Genomic DNA, 20,634 nt, shown 5'->3' with positions numbered 1-20,634 from the left:
GGGAGAACATACAAACTCCGTACAGACAGCACCCGTCGTCAGAATTGAACCTGGGTCTCTGGCGCAGTAAGGCAGCAAACCAACCTGTTTTCTAAATGTTGTTATAGTACCTGCCTCAACTACCTCCTCCGGCAGCTCGTTCATTATAATACGCACCACCCTCTGAGTGAAAACGTCGTCCCTTAGGTTCCTATTAATATCTTGCCCTTATGACTAAGTAGGTTTGGATCAGACTATTTAGTCATATGAGCCATGGTGGGACTAATATTGCGTTTGGCTGCAATAGTCAACCTCATCTGTAGAAGAGAGGATGCTCAAGTCAGTGCAGGCACTGATTATCAGTTGCTTAAAGAAAATAAGAAACAGCAGCAGAAATCGGTTACATGGCCTCTTGAAGCTGTTCCATCATTCAGTAAGATTATGGGCGATCCAACATCAATTGGCTCCAGCATCAATTTCCTGCCTGTTCCCATAACCCTTGCCCCCCTTTGTCCAAAGGTCTGTCAGGATTGGCCATGGATATATCCAACGATTCAGTCTCCACAGATCATTGCAGTAGGGAATTCACAACATTCCCAGCTCTCTCAGAGAAGCAGCTTCTCCTTAAATGGGTAAGGTTTTATTCTGAAATTATTGCAGTCACACTGCACGGAAACAGGCCCTACGCCCCCAATGTGTCCATGTCAGCTAAGGTGCCTCATCTAAGCTAGTCCCACATGCCTTTGTTTAGCCCATATCCCTCTAACCCTTTCCTGTCCATGTACCTGTCCACATGTCATCTAATTGTTGCTATAGTACCTACCTCAACTCCTCCTCCTCTAGCAACTCATTCCATACATCCACCTCCCTCAGTCTGAAAAATTTGCCCCTCAGTTTCCTATTAAATCTGTCCCCTCTCACCTTAACCTTATCTCCTCTGGTTCATGATTTCCCTAGTTTGGGTTAAATGCTTTATGCATTCACCATATCTATTTCCTTCATAATTTTATACAGCTCGTTAAGATCATACCTCAACCTCCTGGGTTCCAAGGAATAAAGTCCTGACAAGGAATAAAGTCCGAATTAAATTCCTGTGTATATATATCTTGGCAAAGAGAAATATCCTCAGAGTCTATCAAGTCAGTGCAGGGACTGCTTAAAGAAAATAAGAAACAGCAGCAGAAATCGGTTACATGGCCTCTTGAAGCTGTTCCATCATTCAATAAGATTATGGGTGGGAGTACTGGAGTAAGTCAATGTCCTCTTTGTCCTAAGTATCCATGTCCTCCAGAGCTGCTGCCTGATCAGCTGAGTTACCCCAGCATTGTGTTCTACACTACATACAGATCTTAGCGTGCTCCATTTATTCTCATACTGAGTATAGAAGTTGAGACGTTATGTTACAGTGTCCAAGATGTTGGTGAGCCACATTTGGGGCGTAATGATGAATTTTGATCATCCCGCTCCATAAACTGGAAAGAGTCCAGAGAAAATTTACAAGGATGTTACCAGGCCCGAGGGCCTGATCTATCAAGATAAAATGGGATGACCTTAGATGGGGCATCTTGGTCAGCACTGCCAAGTTGGGCAGAAGGGCCTGTTTCCGTGCTGTATAACACATGCTTTTTTCTGAGGGCTCAAATGTAGAACGGTAGAATTCCTTTCTCTCACTTCAAATAAATAAAGAGGACATCGGTGGTCATTGCTTGACATGGTGCAGTATTAATAGGAAATAACACACAGTAACTTTCAAAGTAGGATCAAAGGAAAAAGGTACCTTTTGACTTCCTTGGCGTCACTTGCAATGAAGAAACCCAATGTGCCTTCATGGATCTTGATGTGGTTCCCAGGATTGATTAAAATGCTACTCAGCAAAAACACAAAACACCACATTTCTGTTAGTTAATGGAGGAGAAGAAAACATTCTCTCGCTGGTGGACAAAACAAAGGGAATAGCATTCCTATTGTGATGGAAATCATTCCCATATGAACTTAAGTTTCAATAGCTCTATAGACTCTAACAGATGACCAAATGATTCAATTAATAAGTGAAAAGAGCTTTCTTGTTAGTCCTGCAATATTAAGATGCATTGTAACCAACGCACCAGCTGCTTAAAAATATACTGCCTTGATGAATTCTTATTTATCCTAATATGAAAACCTCTCTGTGGCAAATTATGGGCCACATTGTATGATTTTATACAGCTTAACAAGCATCTGGATCAACAGTGAACGTGCAGTTTCAAGATAACTTTCTAGGTCAACTTTCCTGCGAAGAGTTATTGTTGTTTTGCCTCTAAGAGTAGTGTTTTGTTCTACACCATTGCCTCTTTTTTGTTTGCCATTCTTTGTTTCTTGTTTTGTTCAGGCTCTCCATAAGAAATTTTCTCTGAAATTCGAAAGTTGCGTTTTCTAAAGCCTTCTCCCACTTATATCTTGATGGATGGTATGATTATTGTCTCAGTTTTCCTGGGTTTTATTCACTGATATAAAATTTGGATTTTTGTTTAAAGTTAACATTTGGGGGGAGGTTATGATTTGCCATTAAATGGCAGAAGTTTGTGGGAGCAGAGTAAATCACTGCCTTGATCAGGGAAGTGGATCAGCACTAGAGGGAGAGTAATTTGCAAGGCTACAGGGAAATGGAACAGATGGATTTGCTCTACCAGCTCTCAGCACAGACTTGATGGGCTGAATGGCCTGAATCTGTGTCGTAACAATGACTTTTTTATGCTGAGAGTCCAATGTGAACAGTTTCTTGCCATTTTAACCATCTCTGTGGGAGTGGGATGGAAGTTGGGTGGGATTTAACATACCAAAGAATTATACTTCAAATGCCATCCAATCTCACGTATGTTAAATCTTTATAGCAATACTTTGGCGGAGGAACTATAGAGCAAGATTTATTACCCACTTACAGGTGGAAAATCAAGCTTAAAATGAAGCTACTGTTCACAGATAATTTAACAAGGTTGCAGCGGCAGTGTTTCGGTAGTTCCAACAGCTCCCTTGTGGTTGGCAAACAATGTGTGCTACTTGTAATATCATCAATTAACCATAACTTATCAATGGTTTAAAGCAACGGTCATAATACTTCAGAAATAATGCACGTCAAGTGTACGACTCCTGCACAGCACAGCTGTATGCTAAATTAGGCAGTGGCCCAAAGGAAAGAGGTTGTTGGCACACTTTAGAAACAAGAATCGCAAACTCCACGTTTGCATTGGCTGTTGTCAGTAACTTTGGTTCCCGGTTATGCTGCTTAAAACATCCAGCTCTTTCGCCTACCCACTCACAACCCACTCGCTTTTTAAACAGTTTAGTTTTCATATTTCATAAGTATTTGCTTTCTGGTTGACTAGAAGCACAAACACATGGGAGGGAAGGTTCGTAACACAGGAAGGACACTCAAGGAGAGACACGTTCACAATTAAAGCACAGCAACACTACCATTGCTTCCAGGAATGAACTCCACGCAGTTGGTGACTTGATTTGTTATCAGTCAGGGGCACCTTCTCAAGCGGGATAAAATGGAATTTAGCAAGGATGCTAGATGAGATTAACAAAACTATCTTTCTCCCTAACGGCTCAGTTTCATCGTTTTCACTGTTTGTCATTTAGCTGATATTTTTTCAATTATCTCATCCATTTGTTTTATCTTTATAACAACATTGGGAACCCTGCACTGTGTCCACTCCTCAATCCATCTCAAATGTTAAGGGCACAAATTAGCCCTTTTACCACAAGATATTACAGGTGCAGAAATGAACACTTTTGTTAGTGGACATTTCTAAAACATGGCAAAAAAAAATAGCCTTTACTAATGGTCAGCAATAAACTATTTTCTTAATGAATATTACTAACATAGGTTGGAAATAATCTTTTTCCTCACAATTATTCCTCATCAGCTGCAAACGTAAAGCCAGATTAAATACTTCAGAACAGTTTCATAAGATAAGGACCAACCTGTATCTGAAAACCTTTAACTCTTATGTAAGATTATCTTTCCCTTACTTCCTTTTTGTTTATCTTGTGAGGACTTTGAATCTTTTTAATATTTAATATCTCTCTAAGTTCTTTCATATATTGCTGTTGTGCCATTGAAATCGCTTTGCATTTCATTCAATTATATTCCTTTAAGCAAATCATTTCACATTTTATCCCTCCAACTTACTCTCTATGACTTTAGCCTGGAAATGTATTCCTCACCCCTTTTCCAACCCTCACCCCTCCCTATTTCATTTAACTGCTTGGCACACTATCTTTCGATGGTTCACATTTTCAGCATTCTCTGCCCTTTTGATAAACATTTCCGCTGCTTTTCCACATGGAATCTGTGAAGTCTGACGCACCTCATGCCAAGGATTTATTCAAATTGAAATCATTTGACAGCAGCTAATTGCCAAAACAAAACTTTCATTTGTGTGACACATTTTCAAATGATCAGAAGATCTCTACTTAATAATTGAGCAAAAATCTGAGACTCATCCAAGCTAAATTCCAATAGGTGAGAAACAGCCCATCTTGTCATGCTGATTGAAGGATGACACAAAATGCTGGAGTAACTCAGCGGGGCAGGAATGGGTGGCACTTCAGATCGAGACCCTTCTTCAGACTGGAGTCTCGGCCTGAAACATCAACCATTCCTTCTCTCTGGAGATGCAGCCTGTCCTGCTGCTTTACTCCAGCATTTTGTGTCTATCTTGGGTTTAAACCAGTATCTGCTGTTGCTTCCTGCACTTTGTCACGCTGATTGGCCTAATCACCTAATTCACTAAATGATTCTTACATCTGAAACTCAGTAATGTTAGTCTTCAGATATCTAATTGATTATTGCACCTCCTGATGGGTTTTTTAACAGGTAGAAAATCTACAGTTAATGTCCCTGGTTATTCACCTGTCCACAACCTTCCCAACTTTCGATAACATCACCTTAAGCATTTGTGTAAAGATTAACAGACTAAATAGTCTGAAGAACGGTCCCAACACGAAACATCACCTATTCCTTTTCTCCAGAGATGCTGTCTGATCCGTTGAGTCCCTCCAGCACTTTGTGTCTATCTTTCTCTATATGAAACATTAACTCTGTTTCCTTTTCACAAATGCTTCCTGACCTATTGAAGGCTTCGATCATTTTCTATTTTATTTCAGATTTCCAGCATCTGCAGTTTTTTAAAAAGGTAGATATTGAATTAGGGTAAAATAATGGGATTTTTGAAGTGGTAGTAATCTTAATTAGATGTTGTAAATCACAGCATTTTATTTTATCCATTACTATTGGATTTAATACAGTGCATGTCCTAAAATGTCAAAAAGCTGTCAATACATCCACTTTGGGAAAAACTAAGAATTTATTTTGAATGAAATAATTTTGTGGCAGCTAATAAAAAGTATAGTTCATTATAATTTATATACCAACTTGTCACATTCTGGCACATTAATATCAGCCTTGCCAAGTTTATGTTCTATTTAAGCTGATGGTCCTTAACCAGGCTCAGGTTTTATAGCTAGATAGAATGGAAGCATGAGTGTGAGTGCGAGTGCAAGTGTTGGTGTGAGTGTGAATGTGGGTGTGGGTGTGAGTGTGAATGCGTGTGTGAGTATGGGTGTGGATGAACGTGAATGCGAGTGTGAGTGCGGGTGTGGGTGTGAATGCGTGTGTGAGTGTGAGTATGGGTGTGGATGAACGTGAATGCGAGTGTGAGTGCGGGTGTGGGTGAGTGTGAATGTGAGTGCGAGTGTGGCTGTGAGTGAGAGTGCGAGTGTGAGTGTGAATGAGTGTGTGATTATGGGTGCGAGTGTGCATGTGAGTGTGAGTATGAGTGTGAGTGAAGTGGAGTGTGCGTGTGAGTGTTAGTGTGAGTGTTAGTGAGAGTGAGTGCGAGTGTACATGCATGTGTATGCATGTGCATATTTCCTAGCCAGTGTACACATTGCTGTTCTCATGTAAGTTTTTCTTCAGGTGTACATTGAACAGTACAGCACAAGAACAGGCCCTTCAGCCCACAGTGTTTGTGCCAAACATGATGCCAAGACCATTTCTTATCTACCTGTACATAATCCATATCCCTCCATTCCTGTCATGTTCATATGCCTAGCTTCTTAAATGCCACTATCGTATCCACCTGAATCACTATCTCCATCAGTGCGTTCCAGGCACTCACCCCCTCCTCTGTGTAAAAAAGATTTGTTCCGCACATCTCCTTTAAACTTTACCCCTCTCACCTTAAAGCTATGGCCACTAGTATTTGAGTCGAAATCAGAATTCTGCAGATTCAATCCAATATTCCTTTGGCTTTATAATTAGAATATAAATTAATAAAACCCAGTTAGAGAGCCAATTTCCACCCATCAGAAAATTATTCAGGCAAGATTGAACGATGAACAGATTAAAATTTAACCAGAAAGTTAAGGAGGAATCCTGGAAGCAATTACCGTCAGGGTGGGGTAGACTACATCAGTCCACTGTAGCACCACACACAGAACAAACAACTTCATAAAGTAGCGGTGCATCAACTGCAGTTCATGTGTGACTGCAATAAATGCTGGAGGATGTCCAAAGGACAAGAGTGATAGATAGTCCTCCTCTACGTTTGTAGCTACAAAGACCACGGCACACAAGCATGGAGGTAACAAATCAGGGAGATGTGGAAGGACACAAAGCAGTGGAGGAGATGCAGTTTGAGAAATAAAGAGAATAAGTGGGTGGCTGGGTAGATTATTAATTAAATGAAGCCCAATTAAAAAAAAGTTAAAACAAAAAAAATGTCATTCCAATAAAATATTTAATGGTGAATGAAGAATGTCAAGACTCTATATTCCACGTTGACATTTTGCTCAATGTCAAGCAACAAATGTGGACAGAAGATGAGCAGTTGGCTCAAATCATGGGCTGAGGGACAACTTCAATGCCTGCTAATGCCAGATATCCTCAGCTGCTTGCTGCATTGAATGCACAAGTCCAAAATTTTGTTCAGATATCCCCATGGAGTGTTTAAAATTATCATTGCAAAAAATAAATAAATAAAAACCATCAAACTCATTAATTGACAATTTGATTTGTGACTGTTCTTCATCGCTTCAGCAGATCCACATGCACCTTAAAGCACAATGCGTGTGGAATCTGAAGGTAGTCAAAGAGAGAGACGTTGTAGGATGTTGTGGCTGACTGGTGTATGGAGGTTGTGTGTGTGTGGGGGGGGGGGGGGGCTGGGTGAAGGAGGAAAAATTCTTCATGGCAGTAAAGTCTTTAAAATGAAATGATCTGGGACAATCTGTGATACAACAATGAGGGACTATTTTTTTAAAAATTACATCATTTTTTTTGGTGCATTACTATAAATGCAAACTCAAGGAAAAGTACTTGGGCCAGATCTGGCTGGGAAATGCTTCAAACTGCACTGTTTCATGTTTACCATGACTGCCCTTGGTAATGTCAAATGCAGATATGCTAGACCTACTCATGGACTCCAGTCCCCAGTCAGAGATGATCCCCAATCTTGCTGAGATTCCCAAACATTTACACAGGGGCCCTGCCTCTCAGACCAAGCACAGGATTCCAGGACACCATTGGTGCAAGCATGGATTGTAGGAAAAGAGAGGGGGGAGTTGATTTTCATTATCTCAACTTGCTTTGATGCTGTTAGTTATCTGCACGCATTTTAATCAGCTTTATATTTTTATATTAAAAAAGCAATTGTTACATAGAAAAAACATAACACTAATTAAACTGCATAACCAAACACATCAAAGCAAGTTGAGATCATTAAAGAAGATATGATCCTCCCTTTACAATTGTTTGGAAAAAACCAATTGCTTTTCTTGACTAAAATTTGAATATAAGTTAGAAACAGTAATATCTCACTGCTAAAGACTGGCATAGGAGGGATTGGAACATGGGATTTTCCAGCAGTCTAAGGTTTCAGGGTAGATTTGAGGAGGGGTCTCCACACTGCACTCCCCATGACTTTCATAGTGGGATCCTGATTATGGAGGGGAAGCAGATTTGGTGTATGCATTGATGTCTGGAGGTCATGGGTGGCAGGTTAGGGTGGGTATATTTATGTCACTTGCGGGCGGGGTATATGTACGTCACTTGCGGTCACTTCATATATGTCACTTGCGGGCGGAGCATCAAGGCAAATTCCTTGTATGTGAATACTTGGCCAATAAACATATTCATTCATTCATTCATATCTGCATCATATTTGGCCTAAAAATATATTGTTTTGGTTTCATTCTGCCAATTTGGGAAGGGTAAAGGGCTGAGCTATCTGAGATATAAGACCAGCAAAGGGAAGAAGTAAAGATCTGAAGTGAAAGTGGAGGTAAGTTGGGGAGGTGGAGGTTGGATGGAAAGTAAATGAAGAGGGCTTTTACCACTTGGCACCTCTGTAAACAACAAGAAAATAATTCAATGAAATGCCATTTAGAAACAAATAGCTCACAACATCAAACAAAGGAAATGATCCAATTTGGCAAACACAAAACAAGGAAAATAGTTTCCGAATTGCATCTTCGAATACATGAACATAAGAAAACAGCAAAAAAACAAGACAAAATCCTGGCAACAGGAACATATAATCTGAATGTTGATCAAGTTTTTTTCACAGCAGTTTGTAAGAATTAGGGAAGTAAATGTCTACTTTCCAATTGATATTGAGATACGTACCCACAGTGCTACTTAACAACATTTTATGAACTTCACCATATGATGCATTTTGGCAAAGCATGGTTTATGACTATTGAGGGCGTAATTAAATCTCAGCTTCAATGTATCTTTGAGATTGTCCATCTCAACTGCTTTTGTTTGCCATTTCAATTCAAAGGTCAGTCCATACCATAGGTGGGGAACCTGCGGCCTTATCCCATGCGGCCTTCTAGGCCATTAAGTGCGGTCTTTTGAATGAATCCAAATTTTGTAGAACAAATCCTTTTATTTTTATTAATATGTTTTTGTTCGTCTTTTATTATTTTTATTTTAATCTTAAAATGAACGTATTTAACATACCAAAGAGTAAAAGAAGATTCAACTAAATAATCCTATATCTAGTTGAAGTTTCTTGGATGCGGCCTTATTAGATTACAGCTAACTTAATGGGGCTTTCCAACATGAAAAGGTTCCCCACCCCTGGTCCATGCTGTCTTCTCAATGTGATAGTTTAAGCTCAGTTGAAAGATACAGCATGAAAACTGACCCTTCGGCCCATCGAGTCCATGCCGATCATCAATCACCATTCACACTGAATCCCACTTTCTCGCCCATTCCTTACACACTGGGGCCAATTTTACAGAGGCCAATTAACCTACAAACCTGCACGTCCTTGGGATGTGGGAGGAAACTGGAGCATCTGGAGGAAGCCCAAGCGGCCACAGGGAGAACGTGCAAACTCCAGACAAGACAACACCGAGGTCAAGATCGAACCAGGGTTCCTGGTGCTGTGAGATAACAGCTCAATCAGCTGCACCACAATGCCACCCTAGTCTTCAAACTTGCACTGTTAAAATGCCCCTGTAACATTTAGTATAAGTAATCCAGGAATGCAAAGCAGGAAATGCCAGAAATTGCACCTCGCTCAGCTTCTGAAAATGGCATTGTTATTTTTGGCAAGATCAATCATTGGCATGATTGAACCAACCTGAATATTGACCGATTGCCTCTATTAAATGGAGGTGTGGTAAATTGTGGTGTACCTTTCCCTCTCATATTACACAAAAATTAGGCTTTACAAATTGTTCTGCAACCTGGAAAGCAGTTAATTTCATCTTTAATGGAAAAGGATGGACATGAACTATATTTTACATGAGATGACTCTATAACATTGGGTAGATAATGACAGTGAAAAGATGATTAGACCTTCTAATTAGTGTTAGTTGATACATAGTGCTTCATGTGAGAACTTCATTACATCTTCCCAGTGTCTGATCCATGTAGCATTGAGGAGATGCCAGATTTAAATAAAATTAAGATAGTTCCTCAAGCAATTCACCAAACCATGCTATTGTAGAAAGTTCATCAGCTGAGATCTATTGATTGATCAAAATGGTTACATGAAATCTTAATTAATGGCAATCGGAGGAACTTTGAGATGTTTGGCAAACAGTTCTCTTTTGTAACATAATATTCTCGCTTTGCACTGGACATAGCAGCCTAAAGATTGGGCAGGATTGGCCTGCATGGCGGGAAATTGGATCTACTGTGGCGACAACTGATTTACTGATGAGTTTGAACTATTGAAGCACAGTAGCTCCTATGCCTTCTCCATGTTAGCCCTTGAGCTTTAGAGCCAGACTGATGGGATGGGCAACTGCAGTTAGACACAACCCTAACCCTAAGCACAATTTCCTCTCAGCATGGGCAGTGTTTAAGCAGTAACGCCCTTGGTTCTTTCGACCAGGTTTTGCACTACCACTTGCTACCAGAGGGTGTACCACGATGGCAGGAGTGATTGGACTTTACATCAGCCCCTAACAACTAACCACGGCTGTGGATGGGTTTGTGATTATATTTCTTGAGAACCAACAATACATGTCACTATCAACTGGGAATCAGTATTGGATCAATAAAGTTTGCTTAATGCAAATGACTGGATTAGGGAGCAGTTTGCTTAACATGATGCGGCTCTGTTAAGTGGTTTGTACAACATCAACTGAGCTTAAATCAGCAGCATTTATCCTCTTTCACATTTCAGAGCAGCTATTTCTGACTACATTAACTGGATGAAATATACAGTACATTGTTTTACTTCCTAATAGGTGTCAAGTGCATGTAAGCCACAACTGGGCTCTGGGTGATGTAAGGAGCACTGGGCAAGGTTTCAGCAGGGACAATGGTATGGGCACAATGTGAACTAAAACCAGGTGCATTGGGGGTTTGGCAGTGGTAGGAGAGCACCTCTGATGGTCTACAGTCAGTAATGCCCCTGTCCCACTTAGGAAACCTGAACGGAAACCTCTGGAGACTTTGGGCCCCACTCAAGGTTTCCGTGCGGTTCCCGGAGGTTTTTGTCAGTCTCCCAACCTGCTTCCACTACCTGCAACCTCCGGCAACCACCTGCAACCTCCGGGAACCGCACGGAAACCTTGGGTGGGGCGCAAAGTCTCCAGAGGTTTCCGTTCAGGTTTCCTAAGTGGGACAGGGGCATAAGGATCATCCTCTTTAGTCCATAGAAGAGTCAAGGGTTCTGGATAGCAGGTAGGATATCAGGTAGGATATGGCCTTGTGGCAAAGATCACAGATCTGTCGTGACCTTATTGAATGGCGGAATGGATTTAGCGAAATCTTGCTGTTGTTCTTTACATTCTCAGGAACAATAATTGTGATATAAAACGGAAACTAAAACTGCTCTTTAAAAATTCCTGTCACCTCCACATTAACCGAAAGTTCCTGTACAACACACATTTTGACAGGCAAGTGTACAAAAAGAACAAAAATAAGGTTATTTGAATTGTGGGGGATTTTTTGAATTGCAGAATGTTTATTTTTTCCATCTAACCTTCCTCGGAAATTATGAATGAAAATTATTCCTTAATTGGTGTCAGTAAGACCTTGATCTTCCAATTGGCAGCAACTGGGGTAGCACCAGTGCAATAGTAAGTCTCCTTTAGTAGTAGTAGTAGTAGTAGTAAATGCCTATTATGTATGCTGAAGCAAAGCAAGAATATTGTTGTCCTATCAGGGACACGTGACAATAAACTCACTTGAACTTGTCACAAATGATTTTTTTTAAAAGGCAACATTGCTGGCCTCCTACTCCTCAGTGGGGAGTCATCTTCAGTCCCTGACCTCCTCTTAGTTCTTTGTAAGTTATCTCCTGTAACAAAGGTTTATTTCTCCCCACAGTGTTTTACACGTACGGCCAGTCACCAGTCAGACACAATGGCATAGATGTCGTGACTTCACCAATGTTCTTCATGTTTTTTTTAAAATACACTGGTCAGGTTTTCGAAAGGGATGCCAAGCAGATAGTCAATATAAATACCTGATCTATTATTGCCCATTGTTATCAGTTAAAGCAAATATGTTGCATTAAATCAATATTCCAAGGGCAACAATTAAATCACATGGACTAATATTGATGAAGGAAATAAATTTGACATTTAAGAGAATGTTTTGGACTGATGGTCTGAGTTATAAGCTTTGACCTGTTGCGATTACAATAAACAGTCACTCTCACAACCTCGATCTATAAAGCCTTTCATGGCAGCAGCAATGCTATAATGTTGTTAGAGTCATAGACAGATACAGCATGGAAACAGGCCCTTCAGCCCACTGAATCCACACCATGTACACCAACCCTACACTATTCTAATCCGGTTTAATTCTCCCCGCATTCTCTAACTTCCCAAGGCTCCCTGACACCCTGCAATTTACAACAGCCAATTAACCTACCGACCTGCACGACTTTGGGATGTGGGGGGGAAACCAGAGTACCCGGTCATAGGGAGCGCATGCAAACTCCACGCAGATAGCACCTGAGGTTAGGTTTGAACCAGCAGCTCGACTAGCTGTGCCACTGCGACGCACCTTCAGCTTGGCGTGGCTTGGGAAGACCCAATTCTTCAAAGAGCCATCAGGAGCCAGTAACGATGTTGCTTCAGTCACTAGGGTGCTTCACATTGTTTGTTTACCACTTTAAATAACTCTGCAAATAAACCTGGCAACAGCCACATAAAGGTTCCAAAAGGCACTTAATCTGATTTAAACTGGCAATGTGAGAGGGGATAAAAAGATGTTGGGTATTTGGCAATGACTGAACACCTGTGTTAATGCTTAGTGCTCTCTTGATTCTTTGTCCGTAAGGAAGATGGAGATGCAGTTAATACTCACAATTTACAATGAAGGATGCGGCACCCACCTGCTTTCTCTTGTATTAGATTTGTACTCAATCGCCAACAGTAGCAGCTTCAGCTTCACAAAGCATAGCCTGAGTGAGGAGCAGAAATAACCAGTTAGTTGACGAAGATGGATCTTGGTGAATTCACAAAATTCTTACAGTGTAGAACAAGGCCATTCAGCCCATTAGATCAATGCAATCCCATTGGGAGAAAGATCCTGACCTTTGATGAATCCTCATCAGATCCACTTGTGGCCATGGCATTAGATATAGCTCCCTTGCTCACATACTCATTGGGTATAATGATGACTAGAATCCTGCATGCTTTATTCACCATGACCCCAGGCCATGTCATTGCAGAACCATGTCCCAAAATTGCGGGATGCATTCTTGGTGGAAGCATTCAATGCCGGGTGCAATGGTTAGAATACACCACTAGTGATTTAGCCACCCGGATCGGGTTCCAGAAACCCGAGTTCAAATCCCACCATGGAACTTAACTCCAGTTAATGAAATAGCCTTGAATTAAAATAAAAAGTAACTAATTCTTCTTATAGAGTCATACAGTCTGGAAGCAGGTCCTTCGGCCCAACTTGCCCACACTGGCCAACATGCCCCATCTACACCAGTACCACTAGCCCACGCTTGGTATATAACCCTCTAAACCATATCCATGTACCAGTTCAAATGGCTTTTAAACATTATTATCGTACCTGCCTCAACTCATTCATCCGGCAACTTGTTCCATATATCTACTACCCTTTGTGTGAAAAATGTTATCCCTCAGGTTCCTATTAAATCTTTCCTTAAATCATCCATTCATCCTTAAATCTATGTCGCCTTGTTCTTGATCCCCCTACTCTGGACAAAAGACTGGGCAAAAGGGTAAATTCACCCAATCTATTCCTCTCATGATCTTGTGCACCTTTATAAGATCAACCTTCATCCTCCTGCAGTACAAGGAATAAGGTCCTAGCCTGCTCACCCTCAGCCTATAACTCAGGCCCTCAAGTCCTGGCAACATCCTCGTAAATCTTCTCCGAGGCTTGACAACATCTTTCATTCAGCAGGGTGACGAAAACTGGTGATGCTCTACATGAGATGAGAGCATCTACCCTTTTACAGTCTGGTTTATGTGACTCCAAATATACAATATTATGGCTGGCCTTTAACTGTCTCTGAAGTGACCCAGCAAGTCACAGAATGATGTTACTGCAACAGTTCAAGAGTGTGGCTCTCCGTCATCTTCTCGAAGGCAATTAGAGAACTGCACCTTTGCTGGTCTTGTCAGCAATGGCCATATCTTTGTTCTGATCTCACAAGAGTTTTGTGTGGAGTTGGTGAAATCAGTTACGCTCAAAAAGAAAATACAATCTTAAGAATCCTCCTGGCTCATTGATAACAAAACTGTAACTGCAGTATTGAAGTAAGAGGGATCTTGGGGGTCCATAACTCCCTGAAAGTGGCAACACAAATAGATAGCGTGGCAAAAAGACAAATGGGATACGCCTGTTTAAGAAGGAACTGCAGATGCTTGGTCTATGCATGTTCTCCCCGTGACCTGTCTGGCTTTTCTCCGGTTTCCTCCCACACTCCAAAGACATACAGGTTTGTAGGCTAATTGGCTTGGTATAAATATAAAAAAATTGTCCTTTGGAAAGGTAGGATAGTGTTAGTGGGGGGGGATCGCTGGTCGGTGCGGACTCAATGGGCCGACTGGCCTGTTTCCACATTATATCTCTAAAATAAAATAAACTTATTGTATGAGGGACAATTATGTATATTTATGAATGCATATCCAATAAAACTCAAGCACCTCAACAGAGAATCGATCAAAACATAAAATGATTAGCCACTTAATTTCTGGTCCTGTATATCAACTTGCTTGTCAAGTAGCAAGCATAGAGCCTCAAGTATATATATCCCACATTGATACTGCCATCCATCACCAAGCTCTCTTAAATCTAGTTACTCAAACACACTTAGGAAAAAAAAAAGTGAAAATCAATTCTGTTTAGTCGTACAATCATTATTAATTAACCAATAAATATTGAACCTTGATATGAAAAATGATCGTCATGTAAAATTAAATTCAGAATTCCATGGTCACTAATTTGATGCTTACAGCTGAGCACCAGTATTCAACAAGTAAAATTGAATAAAAGGATATTGAAATAAAACTCAACAGATAACTAAATTATCAACTGAAACTCAAAGCCAATTATAATTTTTAATCACCCCGGGTTTTTGATTTAAAACAAATCTTCTCTTAAATTCTGAGGCATGGCTACTGCAGTGGAGAATGTGAAATGGCCACAATTCTGTTCCATTATTAATTATATCCATGACTGACTTTCAGTAGCACATGGCCTTTGGTAGAGTTGCTGCCTTTCAGCTCCAGAGACCTGGGTCTGATTCTGACCTCGGGTGCTGTCTATGTGGAGTTTGCACGTTCTCCCTGAGTCTATGTGGGTTTCCTCCAGGTGCTCCGGTTTCCTCCCATATCCCAAAGGTGTATGGGTATTTAAGTTTATCGGACACTTTAAATTGCCCCGAGATGAGAAAGTGGGAAAACATAGAACTCATGTGAATGGGTGATCGATGGTCGGCATGGACACGATGGGCAGAAGGGCCTATTTTACTGCTGTATCTCTAAAGTCTAAACTAGTTCCATTCTGATGCTGGTGTGGGTGTTGGGCGGAAGGGCTTGTTTCCACAATGTATGACTATGACTGACCCTTAATTTTCCCATCTTAAGGACAAATTAAAAGTTTATGCATCCTACACTTGAACACTTTTAGCCAAACTAAAACTAATTAGTTAGAAGCAATGAAATGGTATCTAGTTTCTGGTACTTTAATCTTACCAAACTGTTATTCACCATTTACCCCAAACATTCCCTGAAGCTAACACTATTCACCAATTCTTCTCAATAATTCTATTTTAGCTGAAACTCCAGGTCAACATCTATATTTGTCCATTATTAAAAGCTCTGCGTTCTTGTTGAAGTGGAAGTGCCATGCCTGGATTCCTGAGATGCACCTTTCATCAGTACATAGCCAGGATTGGACTCATAAGCCACACGAGAGTCCACAGAAACAACAGAACGTAGACCAGTGGTTCTTAACCTTTTTGGCACCAATGTGCGCACACACAAACAAAACACTGTATGTGGTATGTACCTTTGTTAGGTTCTAAACATGGGCTCAACAAATTGATATGTTATTTGTGTCCCCTTCATGACCCCCGGCAAAGCCCCAAACGACCCCCAGGTTAAGAACCACTGACGTAGACGATCATCCTCGACCTCAAAGGATAGCCACGACGACATGTCCAGCAGGTCCACGCTTCCATTTTTAGTTGGCTGTTCCTTATCAGAGGCTGTGGCCTGTTCTCTTTCTGGTAACTCCTATTGCTTTGTAATACTTTGTAATAGCTATCAGCCCTCCTGAGCAGCCCTTGCTGAGCTGTCATCTCGCTGGGCCTTGCAAAGCTGTTACAAAGCTTCATTCAGAGGGTGTTCATTGCCACAGAGGGCTGTGGAGGCCACGTCTTTGGGTATTGCTAAGGCGGAGATTGACAGATTCTTGATTGGTAAGGGTGTCCAGGTTTTTGGGGAGAAGGCAGGAGAATGAGGTTGAGAGGGAAAGATAGATCAGCCATGATTTTACTTCGGAGTCACGTGAGTGACTACGTGAAGAACCCCGCCAGGACGCATGCGTGTCATATCGCTACACGTCTGGCTATACAATTTGGCAATGGTGTATCCAGAGAGATATTTGGATATCAGCCACTTACCTACCAGGAAGACTAAATTCAGTGGCAGACACCAGGTCACGCAAATTTAATGAAAACACCAAATGGATGTTGAATAAAATAGTATTTGCTGATATCACAGCAAATATGGAACACCAGATATCGATTTATTCGCATCCAAACTTAACCACCAGTTATCAAATTATGTTTCATGGGAACCAGACCCTGGGGCAGCGGCGACAGATGCATTTTCGCTGCATTGGGGGGAATTGTTTATTTACGCATTCCCTCCTTTTCCTGCCTCATCAGTCGGGTATTAAGGAAATACAACAAGACTCTGCATCTGGTATTGGTAGTACCCGATTGGCCTACACAACCATGGTTCCCAGTGGTATCAAACATGGTATCAGAGACATGAACATCCCGTCTGTTCTGGAATATCTGGCAGGCCTCCACTATGATGAGGGGCTCAGTTACCGTGCCATCAACTGCGCCAGAAGTGCCCTATCGACTTACCTATGGCAGGGGACAGAGCATTACACTGTTGGGACTCACCCACTGGTACAAAACCTATGAGGGGAATTTTTAATACTATCCCCAAGAACCAGATACTCCCAAATATGGGATGTAAGAATAATCCTGAAGATGCTCAGGAATTGGTCTCCAGCAACAGTTCTGTCCCTACACAGACTGACATTAAAACAGTCATGCTAATGGCATTGGTCACGGCACAGAGGATACAGTCACTGCAAAAACTAGACTGGACAACATGACTTCCTCAACAGAAAATATTACGTTTCATATTTATGAGTTAGTAAGCAGAACAGAAAGGGATCAGCAGGCCTCAATATACAATTAGGTCATACCCAACAGATGACCGTCTGTGTATAGTAAGACATCTGTCGTTATACATGGAGAAAACGAATATCCTAAGAGGCAATGAAAAGGCACATTTTGGTCAGCCACTAGCAACCACACCAAGAGTGACGGTCCAGACCATCTCAAGATGGCTGAAACAGGTGCTAACACAGGCTGGGGTGGATACTAATATTTTAAAATCTCTTTCCACCAGGGCTGCAGCTACATCGGCAGCAATACAGTTGGATGTACCAATGGACCAAATCCTCTGGAGGGGAAAACATTCCAATTATTTTATAATAAACCAGTAATGAAACCTGGAACATTTGCAGAAACAATTTTAAGTTCTGTAAATTAATTTAAACCCATAAAAAGGGGTTATAAATTTGTGTTAACAAATTTTATGATTTCAATGTCGAATTCATGTCCAAATTATGTTAACACAATTCCTCCCACAGTCAAGGCAGACGTGATGCATGGACTCGTTTCCACGGCATGAAATCACAGAGCTTTAAAATCTTCACGTAGTCACTCACGTGACTCCGAAGTAAAATAGTAAGATTAAACGAGAACTTACCAGTTTGAAGTTTGATCTGTATTTTATGAGGAGTTACGATGAGGGATTACGTGCCCTCCGCTCCCACCCTGATCATATACTTAACTGGTATCTCTTCTCTAATCTTACTATGTTTAGTCATTACAGTTATCTGTGATTTCACACCGCTGCTTTGAAGAATGACACGCATGCGTCCTGGCGGGCTTCTTCACGTAATCCCTCATCGTAACTCCTCATAAAATACAGATCAAACTTCAAACTGGTAAGTTCTCGTTTAATCTTACTATTAAATGGCAGAGTAGACTCGATTTGCCGAATGGCCTACTTCTGCTTTTGTCTTCTGAACAGAACTAGACCAGTATAGCACAGAAACAGGCCATTCAACCCACAATACTAAACATGATGCCAGGTTAAACTAATCCCCTCTACCTGTGGTCCATACTCCTCCATTCAGTACATGTCCACGTGCCACTCTAAAAGCCTCTTAAATGGCACTATTGTATCTGCCTCCATCACCACCCACGACAGGTTTTAAATCTAGGCAGATCTTCCATAGTGGTACTGTGGAGACCATGACATGGGTTTAAGATGACTTTTCTGTCTAAGCTGTCAGATGGATGGACTCCTCTTGGAGTCAAGTTCAGACATTTCGCTGAACACCTTCGCTCAGTCCAGCTGGTCCTACGTGAACTCCCAGTTTAAAAACACTTTAACTCCCCCTCCTATACACATACTGACCTGTCTGTACAGCACCTCAGATTTCGCATGGGCTGCTTACAGCCCAGCGGTATGAATATTGATTTCTCTAACTTCAAGTAACCCTTGCTTTCCTTCGCTCTCTGTCCCTCCTCCACCCTAGTTCTCCAACAAGTTTCACTGTCCTCCTGATTAATTTTACTGTGTGTATGCCTCATTGTCACCTTCCCCTCACCCATCAATGAACCATTCCACATTTCCTTGATCACCATCTGCTTGGATCTTTCCTTTTCACGCCACAACTTCTCCTTGTATCCTTCTATATCTCTAGACTCCCTCCCCCCTGACTCTGTCTGAAGAGGGTCTCGACCCAAAACGTCACCCATTCTTTCTCTGCAGAGATGCTGCCTGTCCCGCAGAGTTACTCCCCAGCATCGATCTTCAGATATTTTCCTCTATTTCCTGAACCTGGACAGAGCCCATAGAAAGCAATGGGAAGAAATGGCTGCCAGAAAGAATGGTAAGTAGACCTTTTTACTTGATTTAGTTCAGATAGCTTAAATGTATTCAATTGCTTTTAAGTATGTGTGAGTGTTGCTCCAGTGATTTAATTTTTTTTAATGATGTTTAAATAATTAAAAAATGTTAATCTTATCATCATTTTGTTTAATGGTTTCTGGGTGTTTTCGAATGTTTAAAAGTGAGAATGATTCACAAACATTCAATTTGAGAGATAGATTTGACCGCTGGTGAGGCAGGGTAATGAGGGATGGGTGGGGGGGCGTGAGAGGTGTGAGGGAGGAGGGAGGGAGGGAAGGTTACCCGACTCGGAAAGCCATTCTGTGTTTGTAGCCATCTATCTAAACTGAGAGCCTCCCTTTGCTGAACTCCATCAGGTTTCGTTTTTTTTAGTTTATAGAGAGATACATCACGGAAATAGGCCCATCGGCCCACACCGACCAGCGATCCCTGCACACTAATGCTATCCTACACGCATTAGGAACAATTTACAATTTTACCAAGCCAATTAACCTACAAACCTGTATGTCTTTGGAGTGTGGGAGAAAATACCGCAGATCACGGAGAAAACCCACGCAGGTCACAGGGAGAACGTACAAACTCCCTACAGACAAGCATCCATAGTCGGGATCAAACCCGGGTCTCTGGTGCTGTGGGCAGCATCTCTACCGCTGCGCCAGCGTGCCAGCCAAGTCTAAATGCTGGCATCCAGGATCCCAATGGGAGGACTATTCCAAGGCTTGGCACAGGGCACGTGGGCCACCATCTCATGGACATCTGTAAAATCTGCCCCAATATGTTGTGCAGCAAAATAATCCCAGCCATCCCGGTTTGAGGCTGATTGTTGAATGGATTATTTCGGTTTCGATGTCTGGCACAAAATCCCTACTGTTTTGGAAGACAAATCATGAAGAATTGTCCATGAATCAAGCTGGCATTTTGGAAGTAATCAGTTTTTCTACTTGCCTTTTTAAAACTTTTCATCTGTTTAATTACATCGTGCCTCTTCCCAACATTAGTCCATAAAACAGCTGTATTTACTGTAACGTTAACGGATTAATTTGCACAACAATATACAAAAGGACATATTGATTATCATAGGGCTTAATTAAAGAGAATTGGATAGCATTATCCATCTCACACTAGCAAGGACATAAGAGCATGAATAATGAGGTCTCTTTAATTTAAACTAGAAAATAGGATAATTGAGTCTCTAGGCAAAACCTATGTGTCAAGCTAAGGCTTTTCGGCTATTCCTAAATCTCATTAGAACATCTGCATTCATTGATCATTACTTCCTTGTGGCAGAGTATCATTAGTCGACAATAACAACTCCTCCTTGTTTAAATCTCATTAACCCCATGAGAACAGATGATTCCAGTTTCCCAAGCAGCCATTACCATGACAGGGTGACTGTTATTTGGCGTAAGAACA

The 20,634-nt window shown here is 41.3% G+C and overlaps 1 protein-coding gene across 17 annotated transcripts in view; it reads right to left on the bottom strand.

Moving 5' to 3' along the window:
• kcnma1 (potassium calcium-activated channel subfamily M alpha 1) overlaps positions 1-20,634 on the bottom strand; it is a 525,320-nt gene that overhangs the window by 130,650 nt on the left and 374,036 nt on the right. For 9 of the 17 annotated variants that reach the window (XM_033012640.1, XM_033012641.1, XM_033012629.1 and 6 more), the window contains 2 exons: positions 12,837-12,905; positions 1,757-1,843 (listed from right to left, as the gene is read on the bottom strand). In XM_033012640.1, the coding sequence (XP_032868531.1) occupies positions 1,757-1,843; positions 12,837-12,905 (156 nt within the window). Of the gene's footprint in view, positions 1-1,756; positions 1,844-8,358; positions 8,371-12,836; positions 12,906-20,634 lie in introns of all 17 variants that reach the window. The other 8 variants (XR_004410008.1, XM_033012628.1, XM_033012630.1 and 5 more) reach the window with 1 other exon arrangement.

This window comes from Amblyraja radiata, chromosome 37 (genome assembly GCF_010909765.2).
Source record: "Amblyraja radiata isolate CabotCenter1 chromosome 37, sAmbRad1.1.pri, whole genome shotgun sequence".
Lineage (NCBI taxonomy): Eukaryota > Metazoa > Chordata > Chondrichthyes > Rajiformes > Rajidae > Amblyraja > Amblyraja radiata.
Note: the sequence above shows the minus strand (reverse complement) of the source record. Positions and strands in the feature narration are given on the sequence as shown.